The sequence below is a fragment of the Gekko japonicus genome, unplaced genomic scaffold, assembly GCF_001447785.1.
Source record: "Gekko japonicus isolate JY-2015 unplaced genomic scaffold, Gekko_japonicus_V1.1 scaffold2075, whole genome shotgun sequence".
Taxonomy (NCBI): domain Eukaryota; kingdom Metazoa; phylum Chordata; class Lepidosauria; order Squamata; family Gekkonidae; genus Gekko; species Gekko japonicus.
In genome coordinates, this window is record NW_015174900.1 from 274,293 (window position 1) to 293,759 (window position 19,467).

At 42.8% G+C, this 19,467-nt stretch overlaps 1 protein-coding gene across 1 annotated transcript in view; it reads left to right on the plus strand.

Moving 5' to 3' along the window:
• PLA2G4A (phospholipase A2 group IVA) overlaps positions 1-8,793 on the plus strand; it is a 130,771-nt gene extending 121,978 nt beyond the window's left edge. The window contains exons 16-18 of the mRNA XM_015424990.1: positions 515-710; positions 2,339-2,496; positions 8,082-8,793. Coding sequence (XP_015280476.1) covers positions 515-710; positions 2,339-2,496; positions 8,082-8,210 — 483 coding nt within the window. The 3' untranslated portion in view covers positions 8,211-8,793. The remainder of the gene's footprint in view (positions 1-514; positions 711-2,338; positions 2,497-8,081) is intronic.
• Positions 8,794-19,467: the final 10,674 nt, after the last annotated feature.

Consider the following 19,467-nt stretch of genomic DNA (forward strand, 5'->3'; position numbering starts at 1 on the left):
AGGTTCCAGTCAATCAGGGATCAAGTAGTAGATGTGTTGATATCACAATACTGTGTAATCAGCTAGACTTAGTGGTGTGTAGATGCTTCCTGGCCTTTTCTTGAGGGCCATCCTAGTCATTTATGGGTTAATACTAGGAACCTAACAGGGTCTTCCTAGCCCTTTCACAACATCACTGATAGGTCTGTTCCTTCCCTGGGTGGTTCTCTCTTCAGATTCTGGGATAGTAGTGTACATGTTTACCCAGTTGAGAGATTTTCCATCCATACCATAATGGACGAATTGGGAGGGGGGGTTACCATTATGAAGGACACGCCATAATGTGTAGTGCACATGTTCTACACAGATGTTGAATTTACGTTATCTTTACACCTTATCCACACATTCCTTCTGTCTTTTTTTGGTGTTGATTTGCATAATGGTGATTATTGTATCAAATATATTCTTTTTTTGTCTCAATCTTTTTTATTACATCACCTTGCTGTGGATATACAAACCTTTGCTTTCTTCCTAGGAAATTTTACTTGCTGAAAAATGGGCCAAAATGAACAAACTTCCTTTCCCCAAAATAGACCCACACGTGTTTGATCGTGAGGGATTAAAGGAGTGCTATGTCTTCAAACCCAAGGATCCCGCATCTGACATAAACTGTCCAACAATTATCCACTTTGTTTTGGCTAACATAAATTTCAGAAAGTTCAAAGCCCCAGGTGAGTTGCCTGAAGCCCCCTTCCCCAATAATACTGGATTATCTAGAGAGCCATATTACATATTTTTTAAAAAATATCTGTGTGATTTAAACGATTATAGACGTTCTTGTTGCTCACTGCATATACCGGATCGATTATTGGATAACCTGGAAAAGAGTGTGTGTGCGCGCACGCATGTACACTCTCTTTTTTGCAGGAGAGACTTTGCCTTTGTAGCCACTGCATTGTGGAAAGACATTCACTTGAATTCTGCTGAAAATACCCTGTTGGAGGGATTTCTATCAACAGAGTGTTACTTCCTTGCCTCCCATTTCCTGCTGCTGCCCAAAGTGTTCCCTCAAATGCTTCTCCTAGGAGGATCAGAGACACACCCCTCCAGAGAAGCATGAGGGGAGAGTCAGTAAAAATTGCCCTGCCTTCCATCAGCACAAATCTTCTGCAGGATCCAAAACACTGAAATCTCTTTTTAGTGGACTGAATTTCAAACATCCTCATACTAAAGTAAGATATGGTTGGCTATCATCTAACTATTTGTTGTATGCACAGCCCACCTTATTGTGAATGTATGTGGCAGCCAACAAAATCCTTTAAAGCGACAATAAACATTTTTAAATGCATGGAAATGTCCCTGTTCTTTCCTGACTTTGAGTTAGATTTTGTAGAGCTTATGAAAGTTGTCAGCCTTGATCTCTGTCATGGGATGGAGTTCCTCGTGGAGATCAGCTCAAAAAGGCTAACAATTGAAAGGGGGGGAAACAAGCAACAAAAATGCAAGTTAAAGCAATTCAATAACAATCCCATAGCAGCAAAAGCATTCCAGTCTGCGCAGCCATAAAGCTAACAGATAATAAAGACAATAATCTTTCAGTAGCATAAAATAATGTTAAGAGCAGAAAAGCAGATCATAAGAACATCTACCAGGTAGGAAGATACAGGCCAAGATCATAATTAATTAGTTAATTAATTAAGTATAGTATGGCAGTGTGTGTAGTATAGCCAGGAGATCCAAAGGTTGTCTGGCAGCCAGAAGTTTTAGCTCTTTTAGCATTATGCACCACTAGTTGGTGAGCTAGACTTGTTTTTAAGGCTAGAGACATTTCAGAGGTAGTTTACCGTTGCCTGCCTTTGCATCATATCTCTGTCATTCTTTGGAGGTCGCCCATCCAAATACTAGCCAGGGCCAACCCTGCTTAGCTTCTGAGGTCTGATGGGATTGGTCTAGCTGGGCTATCCAGGTCAGGGCTACCAAGATCATAAATATTATTATAAACTTTAGTTGAAAAGCTAAAATGTAAAGGGAAACAAAGATGTTTTTGCTCGGTGCCTAAATTCTAACAGGATACACACCAACGGGGAGGGCATTCCAGACATGGGGTACCACCACCAAGAAAGCTCTACCAGTAGTTGCTACTCACCTCTGTGGGGACATAGAGAGAAGAGCTTGAGATGACAAGCAAGAAAGCACAGGAGAAAACCATTCTTCCAGTCCCCTAACCATTTAGTGCTTTAAAAGTAAGCAATGGCATGTGGAATTCTTCATCTGTCTAATAACACTAGATTGTAAGGTAACAAGCAAAAGCAGGTCTCTGGCATTTTAAAATATTTACTTCTTTATGGTTTATTCATAGGTGTTCCTCGAGAAACACAGGAAGAAAAGGATTTTGCTGACTTTGATATTTTTGATGACCCCGATACACCATTCTCCACCTTCAACTTTCAGTATTCGAATGAGGCCTTCAAGAGGCTGCATGACCTGATGGAATTCAATACCCTAAACAACTTGGATGTACGTAAAATGCGGAACCCACTTTGACTTTCACAGAGGGGCCTTTGATGCCCAGGGCACTAGATTGCAGAGGTGTAGGACTAGATGTGCTAGAAATGACACGCACTCTCTCTGTCTCTTCCGTTTTTACCTGGTGCTTCCTCTAAAGAGCTGAGGCTGTCATATATCTAGCCCCAGAACCCACTTTCGTGCTACAGGGAAGGGGAATTGTCCTGTTGTTATAACTTCCAAGACAGTTTTTCACAGACTGCCCCAACCTGGAGTAAAAGAAAGGGACGAGCAAAAACAATAGCAAAACGACACACAGAGGGATGATTTTTGTGAAGAAAAGCTTTCCTTAAGAAAAGGGATGTCCCTTCTGCATCCAAGTTTGAAAACCAAGGGCTACTGGCATGTGCTGCCTTCATCTTGTTGTGGAAGTCTGGTAGAATGCGAGGGGAAGTCACCAGTGTGGCAGAGGGCTGTTGGGATGAAGGACAGCAACCTTTGCCAATCTTCATGATCCCTCAGCAGCATAGCAGCACTCAGGTTGGAAACTGCAAGCTGTTCAACCAGCCACAAATCCAAACACTGCATCAATTGAGTTGTAGGGCAGAGAGATGAAGAACTTTTTAGAAGAGGGCAAGGAAAAAGTGGATGTAAGCGAATGTTTGTTTTTAACCACATAATCCAGGGCTATTTTTGGGCAGGAACGCACAGGAACGGAGTTCCGGCTGGCTCCCAAGTTGGCCACACCCAGCAGGAACTCATTAGCATAATAGGCCACACCCAACAGCAGAAACTCATTAGGATTGGCTACATTAGGGGTGTGTGGCCTAACATGCAAAGGAGTTCCTGCTACAAAAAAGCCCTGGGTTTGGACAAAAAACAAGGAAAACAGAATACCAAGCAAAAGGTGGGTGTGGCTGGATAACCACACTTCTGGTAACATGGGGGTGCGGCCTAATGTGCTAATGAGCTGTGCTGTTGGGTGTGGCCTAATATGCTAAAGAGTTCCTGCTGTTGGGTGTGGCCTATTATGCTAATGAGTTTCTGCTGGGCTTTTTCTACAAAAAGAGCCCTGACAAGAATCTATTGTGTTTTCCACTTTTCTATTATATTGACTCTTGGCCCTGGCTTATTTCTCCGTATTTTGATTTTACCTGTTTCCATGCCCTCCCTTACCCCCAGCAATAAGTAGGTTTGCCAGCTGGCCTGGAGAAGAATGTTCCATCCCCTTTAATAGAGGCTGAATGTATTGAAATGGTCAGGTGAAGGTTTTCATGGCACGGAGGTGAAATAACATCCTATTAAGCCCCTGTTGAAGGAACAGGATATTTTTCTCCAGGCCAGTTGGCAACCCTGCCCATAGCCTCCCAGCACATACTGAATTCTCAAATCAGCATGGAGTACTTGGATACCACTTAACTGCTGCACGGAGATAGGTCCATTTGACTTGAAGTGGAGGCGGAGTCGAGCCAAATATGTAGCTTTATTATCCTGTACTTCTCTTTCAGTATATTTTGGGATTGCTGCTGCAGTATAATTCACGTGCACAGGCAAGTCATCTCCTTGTTTGTTCTCCTGGTTGGGAAGACAGCTGAGTAGGGAGTGGTTATTTCTATTTTTAAGCACTTAGGAGCGTCTTTCAAAGGGGAACGGGGTGATGGTGGTGGTGGTAAGCAGCCAGTCAGAAAGAAGAGGCCTGCATTGAGAAGATTGCCCACTTTGTTTGCCAAGCCCCAGAATTTGGGACCTACAGCAAGTACATCCATGTCCAAAGCCATTCTTCTTCATAATATCTGTGTTAACTCTGGGCTAACAAGCTGTTGAAACGACAGATGCTTTTCGTTAGGAAGGGAGCTTTGCAGGCTGTTTTCCGATTGAGCTTAAGTTAATGCACTTTTCCAACTGAGATTAAGTTAATGCACTTTGGCTCTCCGTTCCCAAAGAAGCTGCTTCGGTATGAATCTGCCTTTGCTGCTGATTGCTTTTCAGAGGTTTTGCTCTGAACATTGTTTTGACATTCTTCTGTGCTGTGTGTCCATCATCCAAGAATGCGAATACTTCCCGCATAACAAGGCGAGGCCATAGTATTTTAGGAAGGACGTTGCTCTGCATTTTGAGATACTTTGTGTGTGGTCCAGGTGCGCAGAGACATAGCTGTCTGCTCACAGAAGGGGAAAGAGAGCATTCTTTCTCCCTTCTTTCCCCCTGCCCCCGTGCTCATAGTTAAATTAACTTGCACCAAGGCAAGAGGAAGGACGGGATATGGAAGGCACGAATGAGCCTTGAATTCTAATAAGGGCTTGGCATTCTGTGGTGTTTGCGAACCTGAGATTGTAGAGTGGCAAGGAAATAGGGTTGCCAACCTCCAGGTGGTGGCTGGAGATCTCCTGCTGTTACAATTGATCTCCAGGCAACAGAGATCAGGTCACCTGGAGAAGGTGGCCTCTATGGCATTGTGCCCCACTAGTCCCTTTCTTCCCCACCCTCCACGTGCTCCACCCCCAAAATCTCCAGTTATTTTCCAGTCCGGAGCTGGCAACCCTGTGGGAAGAACCGATTGCTGCCCAGCTGCAGGCCTGCCCCCCTCCATATTTGGGCTTCTGTGCATATCAGTTATGCTTTCCTGGGTGGATATCTTATCTACTCATTTAAAAATGCAAATACCTGAGCGGGACATAAAAACAATACCTGTTCAGTCTGGAGGAAAGATTTCGAATAGTTTGAGCCAACATGACATTTCTTAGATTCTTGCAGGGCTTCTCCCCCACCCCCCACCCCGAGCTGTTTGTATGTTTTGCAATGATCTGTGTCCTATTTCACAGGGTCTGGCAGGCCCAAGTTCTTGGATTCGGAACATGACTTGTTTTCTGTTAGTTTTTCATTGTGGTTGGGTGTGTCGAGCTTCCCTAGTCAGTGAAGCTTCCGAGACAGAATTTGGAATGGCAGCCTCCCCTCACTGTATTGCGTCCTGCCTCCCCCTTATGTCATCAACACTGCTGCCAGACCCCTTTTTCCGGGGCCTGATGCTGAGGCCCTGAACTGTATCAGCTTTGAACACCAATAGCTTTGCAAAAAAAAACACCCCAATAGTAGTTTAGCACTTTTTGTGTGTATTTAGAGAGCCCTTGTGATCTGAGGCCTTTACCTGTAACCTACTGAGCTTGTGTGTACATCTAGCTCTGCTATTGTTCCCTTAAGGGACAGTTTGGTGGACCAGGAAGGTGAGAGTCAAGCACAGCTGACTTGTAAATCCAGTGGTCAGGCTGGCTGTGAGGGACGGGCTTCCTTTTAGATCAGACTCTTTCTTGATATAGGTGAACCCAAACTCGTCAGATTTCAGAAGCTAAGCAGGATCAGCCCTGGTCAGAATTTGGATGGGAAACCGCTAAGGAATTCCCGGGTTGCTACGTAGAGGCAGGCAATGGGCAAACCACCTCTGAATGTCTCTTTCCTTGAAAACATTATGGGGTCGCCATAAATCCGCTCCAACTTGACGGCAAAAATAAATAAAAATTAAGGAACGCTGGGTAGGTGGGAAAGGGGTGAATGTCTCTTCCCAACTCTCAGATGGAGCTGGGTTTCCGCCACAGCTCTTGAGACAGACGTGGGACAAGGCACCCTGTCAAGTGGGCATGCAGAGTGGGTCGAGGGAAGCCTGAGGCCCTTTAAGCCCTTGGTTTGAACCACTCCCCCCCCCAAATTCTCTGTCCAGATGCAGCTTAGACTATGTCAGTTAGTGTGGAGGGAGAAATATAATAAATATTGATGTGCTTGAGAAGTGAGGAAGTTTTTAAAAAAAGTTAACCTCACCTTAACCATACTAACAGTGTAATATCACCACTTTAGTATTCATTATTCCTCTAGTATTATGTCAAAGGTTGGACTCCAGTGCATGGACTTCCAGTGCCGTCAGCCTGAGTCATGAGCAGATTTGATTTTTCCCCCCTTTGCTATCAATTTAATTAGACAAAGTATATTTTTCCCCAGCCATAGGTACACAAGTTCTTCTCAGAATGTGATCAAATTCTGCCACCTGCTGGCTATATTTCATCTTTCACTTTAATTAATGTTCGGCATGTACAAAAATAAAACACAAGTACTTAAATGGGTAAACCAGCATGGGGCAGATGTTTTTAAAAGAAGAGCTAACAAGATCTGATAGCTTGCATCATAATTTGTTTGCTTCAAACATGGTTTTTCTTCAAAACAGCTATGTATGGAATCATCTTTTATATTAATTCAGTGGCTGACATTACTCTGTAATTACCATATCCAGTGATTTATTAAGCTATCTGTTAACTATGAGATATCCTCCACTTTGATTAGTAATTGGATTAAATTCAGGGCCAGAGTTGTGTATGTTTTTTATTTAATCCCCCATTAACAATAAATGGGTATTTGGCATGGATAATAATCCTAGCAGCTGTTACTCCATTTTAGCTCTAACTCTGTTTCATATAGAGTCCCACAATGGATTCCACTGCATAAGCATAAAAATGTATGATTTGCATATAGCAGTATCCTGGCAATATAGTCATGAGACTTATATTACTTGGTCTTTCCATATGTTTTGCAGTGTGGGTTTTCATTAGTGTCCAGTGATTTATTAAGCTATCTGTTAACTGAGATATTCTCCACTTCGATTAGTAATTTGATTAAATTCAGGGCCAGAGCTGTGTATGTTTTTTTTCATCCCCCCATTAACAATAAATGAGTATTTGGCATGGATAATAATCCTAGCAGCTGTTACTCCATTTTAGCTCTAACTCTGTTTCATATAGAGTCCCACAATGGATTCCACTGCATAAGCATAAAAAAGTATGATTTGCATATAGCAGTATCCTGGCAATATAGTCATGAGACTTATATTACTTGGTCTTTCCATATGTTTTGCAGTGTGGGTTTCCATTAGTGTATCATATTTTTGCCTCTGCACACTTTCCCCCCTGTATGCGTTGCTAGTCACACACAATTATGCTAACCCAGCTACAGTGGACCCTAATTGGATGCATGGCTACATACTGGCTGCATGCAGTAGCCTGACCTGAGGTTAGGAAGTACATATACCTGGCTCTTTAAAGGAAGGCAGAATCTCATCAACATACATACATGGGGAGCAGTGGCACAGTGGGTATATCCCACTGTCTTAACATCCGAACTGTGTTAGTTCGAGCCCGCGCTGGTGTGAGCAGCCAGCCTGTTGTCCCCGGCTCATCATCCACCCAGCGATTCGAAAGCTTCGGCGAGTAGATAAAATGGGAACCACTCCTTAGAGAGGGTGGGCACGCCAATCTCCTTTGTGGGAGGGTGTGAGCTGACGGTCGGACGTCCTGGTCAAGGTTTGGAAAGGTGAAATAACTTCTCGGCTACGAAAGAATCCCTGCAGTGGATGTTCCGGCCAGGTGGTGGCAGTGTGGCAATTGACATACGGGTCCTGAAGCCTGGTCAACAAGCAGCCGTGTGGAAAACGACGGAGCCAAGCCAGAAGACGTCTACACCGGGCAGTGACGGCGTGTGCAATTAAATGAATATATGTTGTCTTCCCTTTCCCCTACAAGCCTGCCTGAAAGCAGCACTCTTTTGTTTTTGTCTTTCAGATAATCAAGCAAGCAATAGCAGACAGCATTGAATACAGGAGGCTGAACCCATCCCGTTGCTCCGTGTCCCTCAGCAGTCTTGAGGCAAGGCGGTACTTTAACAAACCCCCAAACAATAGCCACACCTAGAGACAATGCACGGTGGCCTTTCTTCCCCAGACGCAGAAAGCATCTGGATTCATCACAGAGACATTATTGTGAGAAAAATCACTGTTTAGGAGTGAAACGCTACGAAACAGAAGAAGATGGTTACATCAGGTTTTCTGGGTTTTTTTTTAATATACACCTCAATTTATTATACAGCAGTATGACCGTTTTAAGCAATGTGAAAGCATATATTTTTTAAGTTCCATTTAGTTCACGAGCAATTCATTTCAACGGCCCTATTTCTCACTTGAGTTTTTTTGTTTTGTTTTGAATCTGTGAAATTATATATAATACTTTAAAAAATCTTGAGGTTTTGTATAGTCTCAGCAGTAGCCCTATACAGGCATTAAACCACGTATACGCTGTATGTCGGCAGAAAGGAGCAACTCACTCATTGGCCACACTCCCTAAGATCTGCATGTTTAACAGAAAGAATGTCTGTATAAAACCCTCTGTGAATGATCAGAAACCCTCAATGTTTAGAGATTTGGAACATACTGAAGGGCCTATGTCTATGCAATTGTATGCATTTAGGGGTTCATGCCGATGTTCCCCAGATTGTGTAGAAGTGGGAGGCAGAGTCAAAAAGCATGATCCTGTTCTACTCTATTACATTCAGTATATGCTTAGGGTTGGATCCTATTACTCCGTTTCACTAAATTGGATCTTGTGACTCCAACAGAGAAAGACTAGATTTGAAAGAAAAAGTCTTTCCTCCATCAGAGGAAGCCTTTATTAAAAAAGTAAGTATTCTGCTTAACAGAAAAATCACGCAGTGCAATCCTAAACAGAGTTACATCCTTTTAATCCTATTGAAGTCAATGGGTTTGGAACGATAAAACTCTTGCACAGATAGTGGAATGGCTTCTAATGTCCTGGCCCCACTGGTGGACCTCCTGATGGCACTGATATTTCTGGCCACTGTGTGATACAGAGTGTTGGACTGGATGGGCCTTTGGCCAGATCCAACATTGGCATCTCTTACGTTCTTATGTTCTTATAGGATCCAGGTTAGCAGAATGGAGTCCTAAGAGCTAACCCCTAATGTAACATTTGCACAGAGCATATCTTACAAAGCTTCCTTCAGGATATTTGGCAGAACTGTAGTATCTTCAGTCAGCACATTGGTCCTGATTAATAATGGACTAATTTTTAAATAATAGATCAAAAATCCCAACCCACGTGAGCATTAGCATCAGTGTAACATAATGAGTGTGTTAAATGTATATTTAATACTGGGTTTTAATCACAGAGTTGAAAAACACATCTCTTCACATAATTCAATGCGAACAAGAACTACAATAAACCAACTGTTTACTATTTGAATGTATGCCACAGTAAGTTCATGTCTTAGATTTAAACATTGTGATATTAAAGAGAATTTTGTTTGACTGAAACTCACAATAATATGAATATATAAATTTCTTTTATTCTTCCTGAAAATTGTCCTGCCTTCTTGAAGGTGATAATGTGCATTTATTTAAATACTAGTTTTGGACAACTTGAAAGTAAACATTGTCCCATTGAAAAGGACACATGTCCAAATATACATTGGCCTGTTAGGACTGGACTGTTGAACAGTCCAACAATATTAGACTGTTAGGATCTTACATATTTTGAGGGCTATAGTGACTGACTCTGGAGCTCAGTCTTCCAGTATCTGTACTTTTGCTGTGGCTAGTAAACCAAGAATGACTTCAACCTTGGAACTATCTCAGCCTTGAAACCATCTCTAATAGAGGCTGGTGATTCCATTTGTGGAACATCTGCTTTGTGTCCAAAATATCCCAGGTTTAATCTCTAACATATCTAATTAATGGGTCTCTGGTAGCAGGTCTTAGGGAAAAATGAAAGCCTGAACAACTGCTACTAGCCAGAGTAGATAATACTGTGCTTCATAGTCCAGTGGTCTAATAGTATACGATAATGTCATGTATTCCTTTAATTTCCTGATTATATCATTATTTGTAGAAGATGTATTTTATTAGTACCATAGTATTGTTAATAGTAACGGTATTGGTTATATTAATACTATTTCATTTTAGAATTCCCTTATAACTTCTCAGTGATATGATTGCTGTTTCATCTTAGAATTCTGAAATGAAAAATCTTTTATATTAAAAATGTGGTTAATGTCTTTCATTAATCATCAGTTTTTCCAGATAATTGGAATGTGGACGAAGACTCTTGAATCCCACAAGGTTCAGAATTATGAATTTAAAAATAAATGTAATTGTTCTTCCTGAAAACTGGGTCAACGCTTAGGGTTGGATCCAGACTAAAATTTCTGCTTAAAAAGGGGGAGATGTGATTTCTTCTGATTCTCACTTCCTGCTGCAGACTTCTGGTTTTTACCTCATACTATTTCCAAGGGTCAAATTTGGGGTGGGAAGGGGAGGAGCAGTTGCACAGTCCTGTTCAGGGTGCTTAGAATCCAAGCCAACATTTCTTGAAGTATGAGGAATTGCACTAGCTCTTTTCCTGCAATGTTCAGAGGCAGGAAACCTTTCCAAACAGGGGGAGATACATGCAGTTTCTACCAATAGGCCCGAGTGCACCATGCTTCATCCTGCTTCTGTTGTAATACACAATGTTCCATGAGAGTGCAGAAAGAGGAAGAATGACATGCTTGGGCTTGTAGCTAGAAATTGTGCATGATGTGGGAACCTAAAAGGGCTCAGGTTCCCTGTAAGGTATACAAAGGGGGGGGGGAAGCTACAGACACATACTTTACTATTTTTGGATTTAATCTAATGATAAAGCAATGTTAATGAAGGTAAGAAATAAATACCAAATGTCCATCATCCCAGTGACTTTGTATTTAGTAGGTTATGTTCTGTCATACTATTCAGCTAAGTATAGAGCCTTCCTCTAGGACAAAGAACATTTCTCCTGAGGCAGAGCTTCTTCTGTTGGAGGAAAGCTCCACAGCTAGCTAAGCACAGTGGTAGGATACAAGTTGTTGACTTTGAAGCACAAACTGGTATATTTCTTACTGGACATCATGCTTCCTTGTTATTCCTCATATTGGGCCTGGCACCATTTCAGCATTGCTGTATTCGAGCAAAATGTTTGTGGAGATGGGCCTGCAATATTCCTGATTCTGACCCTCTTTAGACTTCTCTTTCTGTGATACTGGAACATACGCTGAAAACACAAGCAACACCTTCTGTTCAAAAGTCACATCTCATGATCTCCTGGCTATCCACATTCAATATGTGACCCTTTGTTCCCTTTTGTAGGACACAGTCACGCTGTGCAAACAATTTCTCTCCCTCTCTGAACGTTTTTGGTGTCTTAAAACTGTTTGATTAGTGGCTAACCCAGACAAGATACCGGGAGTTTCATGATCAGAGCTCCTGGTTCTTTTCTCTGATCAATTATTTAAAGGCCTTCTCCCCTCTATGCCATCTGCCTGACCTGAACTGGCCCTGGGAAGTGGCTGTTTTTTAACGATATGTACAGGTACTGAACTGCTGCACTGAGGACTCTGTGCAAAAATTTGCCACATTTCTTTGGCACTTCTGTATGAAATATTGCAGCCCTGAATGAGATGCAGTACTAGTGTGGGGGTGGTCTATGAGACAGGCTGGAGTAACAGGGTAAACATTCTGATGAATGTGTGAAGTCCTTGCTGAAGGAGTTTTCATTGGCAACTGGCTGCTGTAGATTCTGCAGAATTAGATGCTGATTAGGGGTGTGCATGGGGGGGGGAAATCTGTATATTTCGGAGTCAGGTAAACCAAACCCAAAAAATATCAGTAAATGCTGATATTCCCGAATCTCAGTATCAGTATTAAACTTGGATTCAGGAAATACTTGGCATTGCCAAAGATACTTGGCTCACCAGTAGAGCGTGTCAGTTTCACTCACCCTCTGCTGCCAAGTGGAGGGGGAGTGAAACTGATTCACTCTCCCGCTGTAGGCCAACTGGGGAAGTGAAGACCAATCGGGGAGGCATCTTTAAATGCCTTCCCTTCACTTCCCCTCCCCAGCTGGCCTGCCAAGGGAAGCCTCTGGGGCTTGTGCCGCCTCTGTGGCACGACTCCCCAGCCAAGGGAAGTTTAAATATTTTCCCTTGGCTGGGGAGTCATGTCACAGAGGTGGCACAAGCCCCAGAAGGAAGGGGAGATATTTAAAGTTAAAATACCTTCCCTTTGCTGGGGAGGTGTGCTGTTGTGGTGTGCCTCACCAGCAAAGGAAAGGTGTTTTAAATGTAAACACCTCCCCCTGCTTCTGGGGCTCCAGTGAAGGAAAGGTGTTTTAAATGTAAACATTTTCCCTTGCCTCTGGGGTTTGTGCTGCCTCCACAGCGCGACTCCCCAGTCAAGGGAAGATATTTAAATACCTTCCCTTGGCTAGGGAGTCGCGCTGCAGAAGTGGCATGAGCCCCAGAAGGAAGGAAGGTATTTGAAGTTATTAATGCCAAAAAAGGTTCAGCGCTATTCAGGGAATCCCTATTCGGCCCGCCAAATCAGATTGGAGAATCTGATTCAGCTTTCGGCATGACCGAATAATTCCAAATAAACTTTATTTGGGTTTTTATTCAGTTTGGCTGAACCGAATGCACATCCCTAGTGTTTTGCTGTGTTGTGTAGCAAAACAAATGTCTTGCATGATGAAGTTTGGCTTTAAATACTATTTATTTTATTATTTTTTATTAAACCATTAGTCAACCATCAGCTTTCAACAATATGCATGAAGAAATGTTACAACACAAATGGATTGTTAACACATCATCCAAATCTACCATAATATCTTGTACTTGTTAATGCTGGTTAACAATATTTGCGTGAAAACAAGAGTCCTGTGAGATCTTAAGGAGTAATGATTTTATCTCGGCTTAAGCATTTGAAGACCACTTCTTCAGATCCATCAAGTAATCTTAGTGGGCAAGGTATATTTGGAACCAGGGAGAAGGAACAACAACAACAAAAATGTGTTTGTATTCAAGTGACGGCAAATGGGTGAGCATGCAAGACAGAGATAGGCACATCCCAAGTTACACAGATCACAAATAAATATAGTTAAATACAAGGTCCAATCAACATGAGTGTGACTCATCTCCCCTTTTTAGTGGCTACTGGTGGTGAAGAGGAAAAATGACATCAAGACCCACGGGTCTACAGTGCCATCCCAAGTAGAATTATTGTTCTTAGCCATGGTGACTGAAGGGAACCTTTATATCCAAATACAGTAAAGCTATGAATGCCGGTCTTGGGAGTCAACATTAGACCTCTAGGATGTGTTTGTTGGCTTTCTGGGGCAACTGTGTAAAAGAAGGTGCTGGACTAGGTGGACCAGTGGTTTGATCCAGCAGAGCTGCTTGTATGAATTGCGCTCTTCTAAGTCCTGCCAACCTAGCAGTTCGAAAGCCAGAAATTGCAAGTAGATAAATAGGTACCACTTCGGTGGGAAGGTAACACCGTTCCGTGCGCCTTGGTGTTTAGTCATGCTGGCTACATGACCACGGAAACGTCTTCGGACAGTGCTGGCTCTTCGGCTTGGAAACGGAGATGAGCACCGCAACCCTAGAGTCAGACTCGACTGGCTTTCAAGCAAGGGAACCTTTACTTTTTACCTTTAAGTCCATTGAAGTCACTGGGCTTAGCCGTGTGTGACTCCACTTAGGATGGCTCTGCTAATCAATTAGTTGAAGCATAAGCTTTTGTGAGTCAGAGCTCAGACTCATGAAAGGGTCTTCCATGTAAATGTGTTAATCATTGAAGTGCTTTGTCTGCTGCAGCAGACTAACTTGACTATCTCTAGGGAATTTGCCTTTACTGGAAGCAGCATTAATAGTGTAAATAAACACAGGAATAAATTATTTTCCTTAACGAGCTAGCCATTCTCTGGCTTTGTTAAGAACGGAAGTCCACAGTGTCAAATTTTTAATGAATTTCAGTTTGCGTTTTCACACTGAACCTCCATTTGGAACAGTGGTACGTTATAACTTTAAAGTCTATTACAGCATTCCCTAGGAGATGGTAGTGTCATGGGTTTCTCCTGCCATTTTAATGCTAGTATGTGTGTTGAATCATTGTTGCTATGCTCTTTGCGATGAAGGAGTCAGTGATCTTAAATCTGTTAGTGTCATGCATTTGATCAATTCTTTAAAAGCCAGAAATATGACTAAATTTCCATAGGTTTTTGCTGGTTTATAAGATTATGCATGGAATAGAGCAGGTAGAGAACAAAGTACTTTCCTCCCTTTCTCACAGTACAAGAACTTGTGGGCTCTCCATGAAATTGCTGAGTCAGGTCAGATAGAATAACAGGAATTACTTCTTCACCCAAAGAGTGATTAACACATGGAATTCACTGCCACAGGAGGTGGTGGTGGCTACAAGCATTGAATGGCTTCAAGAGGAAATTGGATAAACATATGGAGCAATGGTCCATCAGTGGCTATTAGCCACAAGGTATAGATAGGAACTCTTGGTCGGGGGCAAGTGATGCTCTGTATTCGTGGTGCTGGGGGGAGGCAACAGTGGGAAGGCTTCTAGTGTCCTGGCCCCACTGGTGGACTTTATGGCACCTGGTATTTTTGGCCACTGTGTGACAGAGTGTTGAACTGGATGGGCCATTAGCCTGATCCAACATTGGCTTCTCTTATGTTCTTATGAATAAGATGTAAATATGCTGTTTCTAAAGTAAAAGGATTGTTATAGTTTGTTGAGTAACCTAAGGACGTGTGATTCTCTCATACTTTTTACCAATGGACTTCTCCAATGGAATTATGTCTGCACTAAAATTTTAGTCTTGTTAAAAATGTGTTTTCCATGGTTGGAAATCAGTATAGTAAATAGGTATTGTTGTTCTATGCAAGGCTAAATTGCTTTGAGAGCAAATTCTCAGCCTCACCAATTTTGTATTCTTGGGGGGAATTCATGATAATTAAACTGGTTTCAAACAGTTTTAAATCTCTGGCAGAGAGATTCTACCTGTTAATTTTGAAAGCCTGAAAAATGAAATCCCTGAAGCCTCTTCTTTGTGTCTGCTCCTAACGGCCAGTCTCTGGTAATTTCCATTTCATTCAGGAGAACCACTAGTATGGCTGGTTCTGTCTCCCTCTTTTGGGAACTATTTGTCTAGCAGGCCTTTTGCGTGGGTCCCATGCCCATATATTTAGCAGCATCCAGTCTGCTTTGTTTAACAAAGCTTCTGCCATTCCAACTGCCTACTCTATTGCAGGCAAAGCCAGGGTTTTAAAAATTATTATTATTAATACATTTAGCAAAATCAGTTTTCCCCATTACTTATTAGAAGTCAAATTGAAGTTTTAAATGGTACTTTCAGCCGTAAAGAATTTTTATAACAGCTTCTAACCTATCAATGGTTATTACTTATCCAATGGTTGTTCCATGTATTATATAAATTATAATACCCTTTTACGTGTCTAAATGATGAAAACCTACAAGATAGATCTGTAAATCTATGTACAATACTAGGGGATTAATAAAAGCCCTATCTTATTGATTAATCAGTTTTACGTTGGCTTGAATTAATACGTGTTTAAAACCGAGATAGGAAAATAAAGGCACGCTATCTTCATTATATATTTTAAAATTATTTGCAGTGAGACTGGCAAAAGCTGGTGAACCATATTTTTAATATGCCTTAAAAAAGCAACATGCATTATTCATATTCTTTTGTTAATGTGATTTTGTACAGAAATAGATTAGTGGTATCTTGTTAGTTTTATATAGAATGAAATTTTGTATGCATCCATATGATACTTGCAGGATATTCTGGAAGTATATTGTCACATGTCAATATTGGTTGCTGCCTTACCTTGTTTCCGAATACTTAATAAAACAGGTAATTCAACATATCACTTCAGTTTCCTTTAAAAGGTTTGTAGCAGCCTTGTCACTGTGTGCGCCTTCCTTCCCACTCCAGAGGGCTTTCTTCCTTCACCCCTCCCATTAACCATAGTTTCACTGTTGCAAACCATGATTATTGCTAACTAGGTTCTGACAACACAACGAATTGACATCTACTTCAAACCAGGATTTCAGTTTTGTTTCATAAGGGAACCATGGATTTTGATCCAATCAAAATTTTCACTCATGAAAGGTATTTCCATCAGCAGAGCATGACATTCTTGTAGTATCTCCCTCCAGCCCAAAATGCCCCCTGAAATGCTGCTCTCAGGAAACAGCAGATCTCCACCCTGCAACAGCATGAGAGGAGACTCAGAGGCCTGCAGAAGGGGGAATTTGAAGTCAGCATACATGTAGTGTGGATATTATTGGACACAGCGTATCTACAGATAGAGCTATGACATCCCAGGATGACTTGAAGAAGTGCAGAAGCTAGAAATATAGATTAATCTTACCCTTTGTGTGGGGGAGGGAGGAAGCTTACAAAAACTATTCTGGAAGACAGGTGAAGGGTGGAGGCTTATCACCCATCTGGCAGTGCTTTAAAATCCAACCCTTGTTGTTCATTTTTAACTGGCATAAAAGCCTAATTTTCCGTCTGTTGTTGACTCAGCAGATAGACCAGATAGGCCCTTCTCATGCTCAAGGTTAGAAAAATAATAAATCATATAAAATAAATTCTATAATCCTTAAGAAAACATCCTAAAGGGCATGGTGATGTCAGGCAAGATGGTGGTCACCTGATCTATTAGCTCTGTTCCCCTTCCCTCTTCAATATCATTTAAAGACTCCAAACAATACCTCTTAGGGATGTGCACCCCCGAAAACAGCCCATTCGACCCCCTTTCGGGCAGCCGCGGGCCAATTCAGATTCCCTAGTCTGAATCGGCCTGCCACCAAAAGCCGCCGCCAAAATTCGGCGGCAGCCCAAACAGCAGCTGCCAGCCAGGGAAAGGCAGCAAGAGCCTCTTGCTGCCTTTCCCACCTAAACTGGCCTTTTCCCACCTCCTCTCTGGTTCCAGGGAGGAGGGGGGGAGAGGAGGACAGTTTTAGCCACTCACTGCCATGCATTTGCAGCTTGCAAATGCATGTGCAGCCTGCAAGGTTGGTGGTGTTGCTTTGCACACCACCTTCCTTGCTTGGGAGGGGGGAGGGAGACTCAACTCTACCCAGTAGGGGTGAGTTGCATCTCCTTTGGGCCAATGACAGGACAGTGTCATTTTTTGAAACTGTCCTGTGCTTGGCCCAAAGAGCATATAAGGACTGGAGTGCTGCCTACTTGTTGGACTCCATTGCTGTTCCTTACCTGGCTGTGGTTGCCTTTGAGAGATTGTGCTGCACTGGCTTCAGCTGCTGGCTGCTCTCTCTGTGCCTGAACTGCTGCTGGACCCTGGACTCCTGGACACCAGAAGACATCAACAGGTAAAAATTAAAGTGGATCTCTTTAATTTTTAAATGGCTCTTTTTTTTCCTCCCCTCTATTTTTAAGTTTCTTTGGGTTGGTTGAATTGGTCTGGGATCTCTTTAATTTTTAAAGGGCTTCCCCCCCCCTCCATTTTTAAGTTCCTTTGGGTTGGGGGGGGTGGATTGGTCTGGGGAGGTTCTTTTTGGTTCTCTGTGGTGGGTGTGGGGTTTAGTCCTTTTCTTTTTAACAGTTGAAAAGGTTTACTTTTAACAGTTTAAAAGTTGTATTGTTCCTTTTTCAAAGTTGTATCATTGCTTGGGTTTTAAAGGATAAAAACTTTAAAAAGTTGTGCTGGTTGTTGTTGCTTGGGGTCTTGCTTGCCTTGGGGTCCCCCCCCCTGTTTAGTGGGGGGAAAGTTTAAAAGTTTCTCCTGTAATATTTTATAGGTTTATTTTGACTTTAAAAAGTTTAAAAAGTTGTGCTGGTTGTTGCTGCTTGGGTGTGGGGGGGCCTCCCTTGCCTTAGTTCTCCCCCTACCCCCCGTTTGGTGAGGTTAGGGTTGTGTGGGTTTATAGGTTCTTACTGTCTGGTTTTTTTGGTCTGGTCTTAGACCTGTTGTAGTGTTCTTGGGTTTTTTGCCTTAGATAAGGGTAGTGTGTGTTTGATTGCTTTCTGGTTTTATAGATAGATTCCTGTTTGTTTGTTTGTTAGATAGATAGATAGAGTCAGGATCTTCTGTTTGCTGGGGGGGGTGCCACTGGTGTTGGTGAGGTGAGGTCAGGTGCTTGCTCTGCTCTGTTTTCTAGGCTAGGTGGGTGGGTATTTCTGGTTTGTTAGGGCCATTGAATAGGTCAGTGTAATAAGGGTCTGTTTAGGAACTCTCTCTCTTTTTTAAATTATAAGTAATCCAGTGTAGGGCTCTAGTTTGTATACCTACCTAACTAACTCACAGATAGCCTATTGCTTTGTCTCCCAGACTTCCACGGTCCAGAAGTCGATCCCCCCGAGTCTTTATGCCCCCTCTACCACCAGCGATATCGTGGGATCAACGACAGTTGAGGTACCTGTACGGGGCTTATCCACCATCCATGCCGTGGTTGACTACGGCGGGCTATTCTGATTGGGATCGCTATTCGTCCCGCTCTGTTCACAGATCGAGGTCGCCCCACCTTTGGCATCTCTCTCGTCCTCCTGAAGACAATCCTTCCCACCATGGTATGGAACCAAGTCGTCCTCCCAATCCTCAGGTCACTCCAAACCCTGTCGTTCCAACAAGTCCGGTCCAGTTGGTTCCAGTCCTGGAATGTGAGTTGCAACGAGGAAATATGTTGTTGGCAATGCAAAACGTCCGCAGCTGAATGGCGAGGGTGCAGAGTCGTTGGGAAACAGTGCCTCCTTGCCTGTTGACATAGGATAGGAAAGATGAGAGATAGGATAAAGGAGTACTAGCTAAGGGAGGAGGCAGGTGTGCGACAGGTGAAAGGAAGAAAGGAAGTTTTACTCCCTAAGATCGCCATTGTACAAATCAAAGGGATAGTGAGGTACAGGAGAGAAAACACAGGAAAGTCAGTGTGGGAATGACTGTCCAGCTGCCTGTCTCTTGCTGAGAACTCTGGAGGAGGTTGACCCAGGGAAAGCACCTTCTTGACTTTGTAGCATGTGCCACATGCTGTCCTCCCAAGCAATCCATCTGATTTTACAGGTGAGGTGAGGTGACAAGCCAGGGGGGTGTGAGGGAGGAGAGAGGTTACCTAAGGTTGTGTGGAACCCACTCCCACCTATCCTTCCTTTCCCAGTTTCCCCAGGTCTGCGGGGAGGGGGGAGCCTGTCTTGAATTTTTTGAATGCAGTAATGCTGTACAGGTTGGCAGGCAAGCAGTGGCCGGCACAGGATTCTGTCACCAGGCTGGCACTACTGCATTCAATGCACTGGTTCTGCTGCCCTTTCA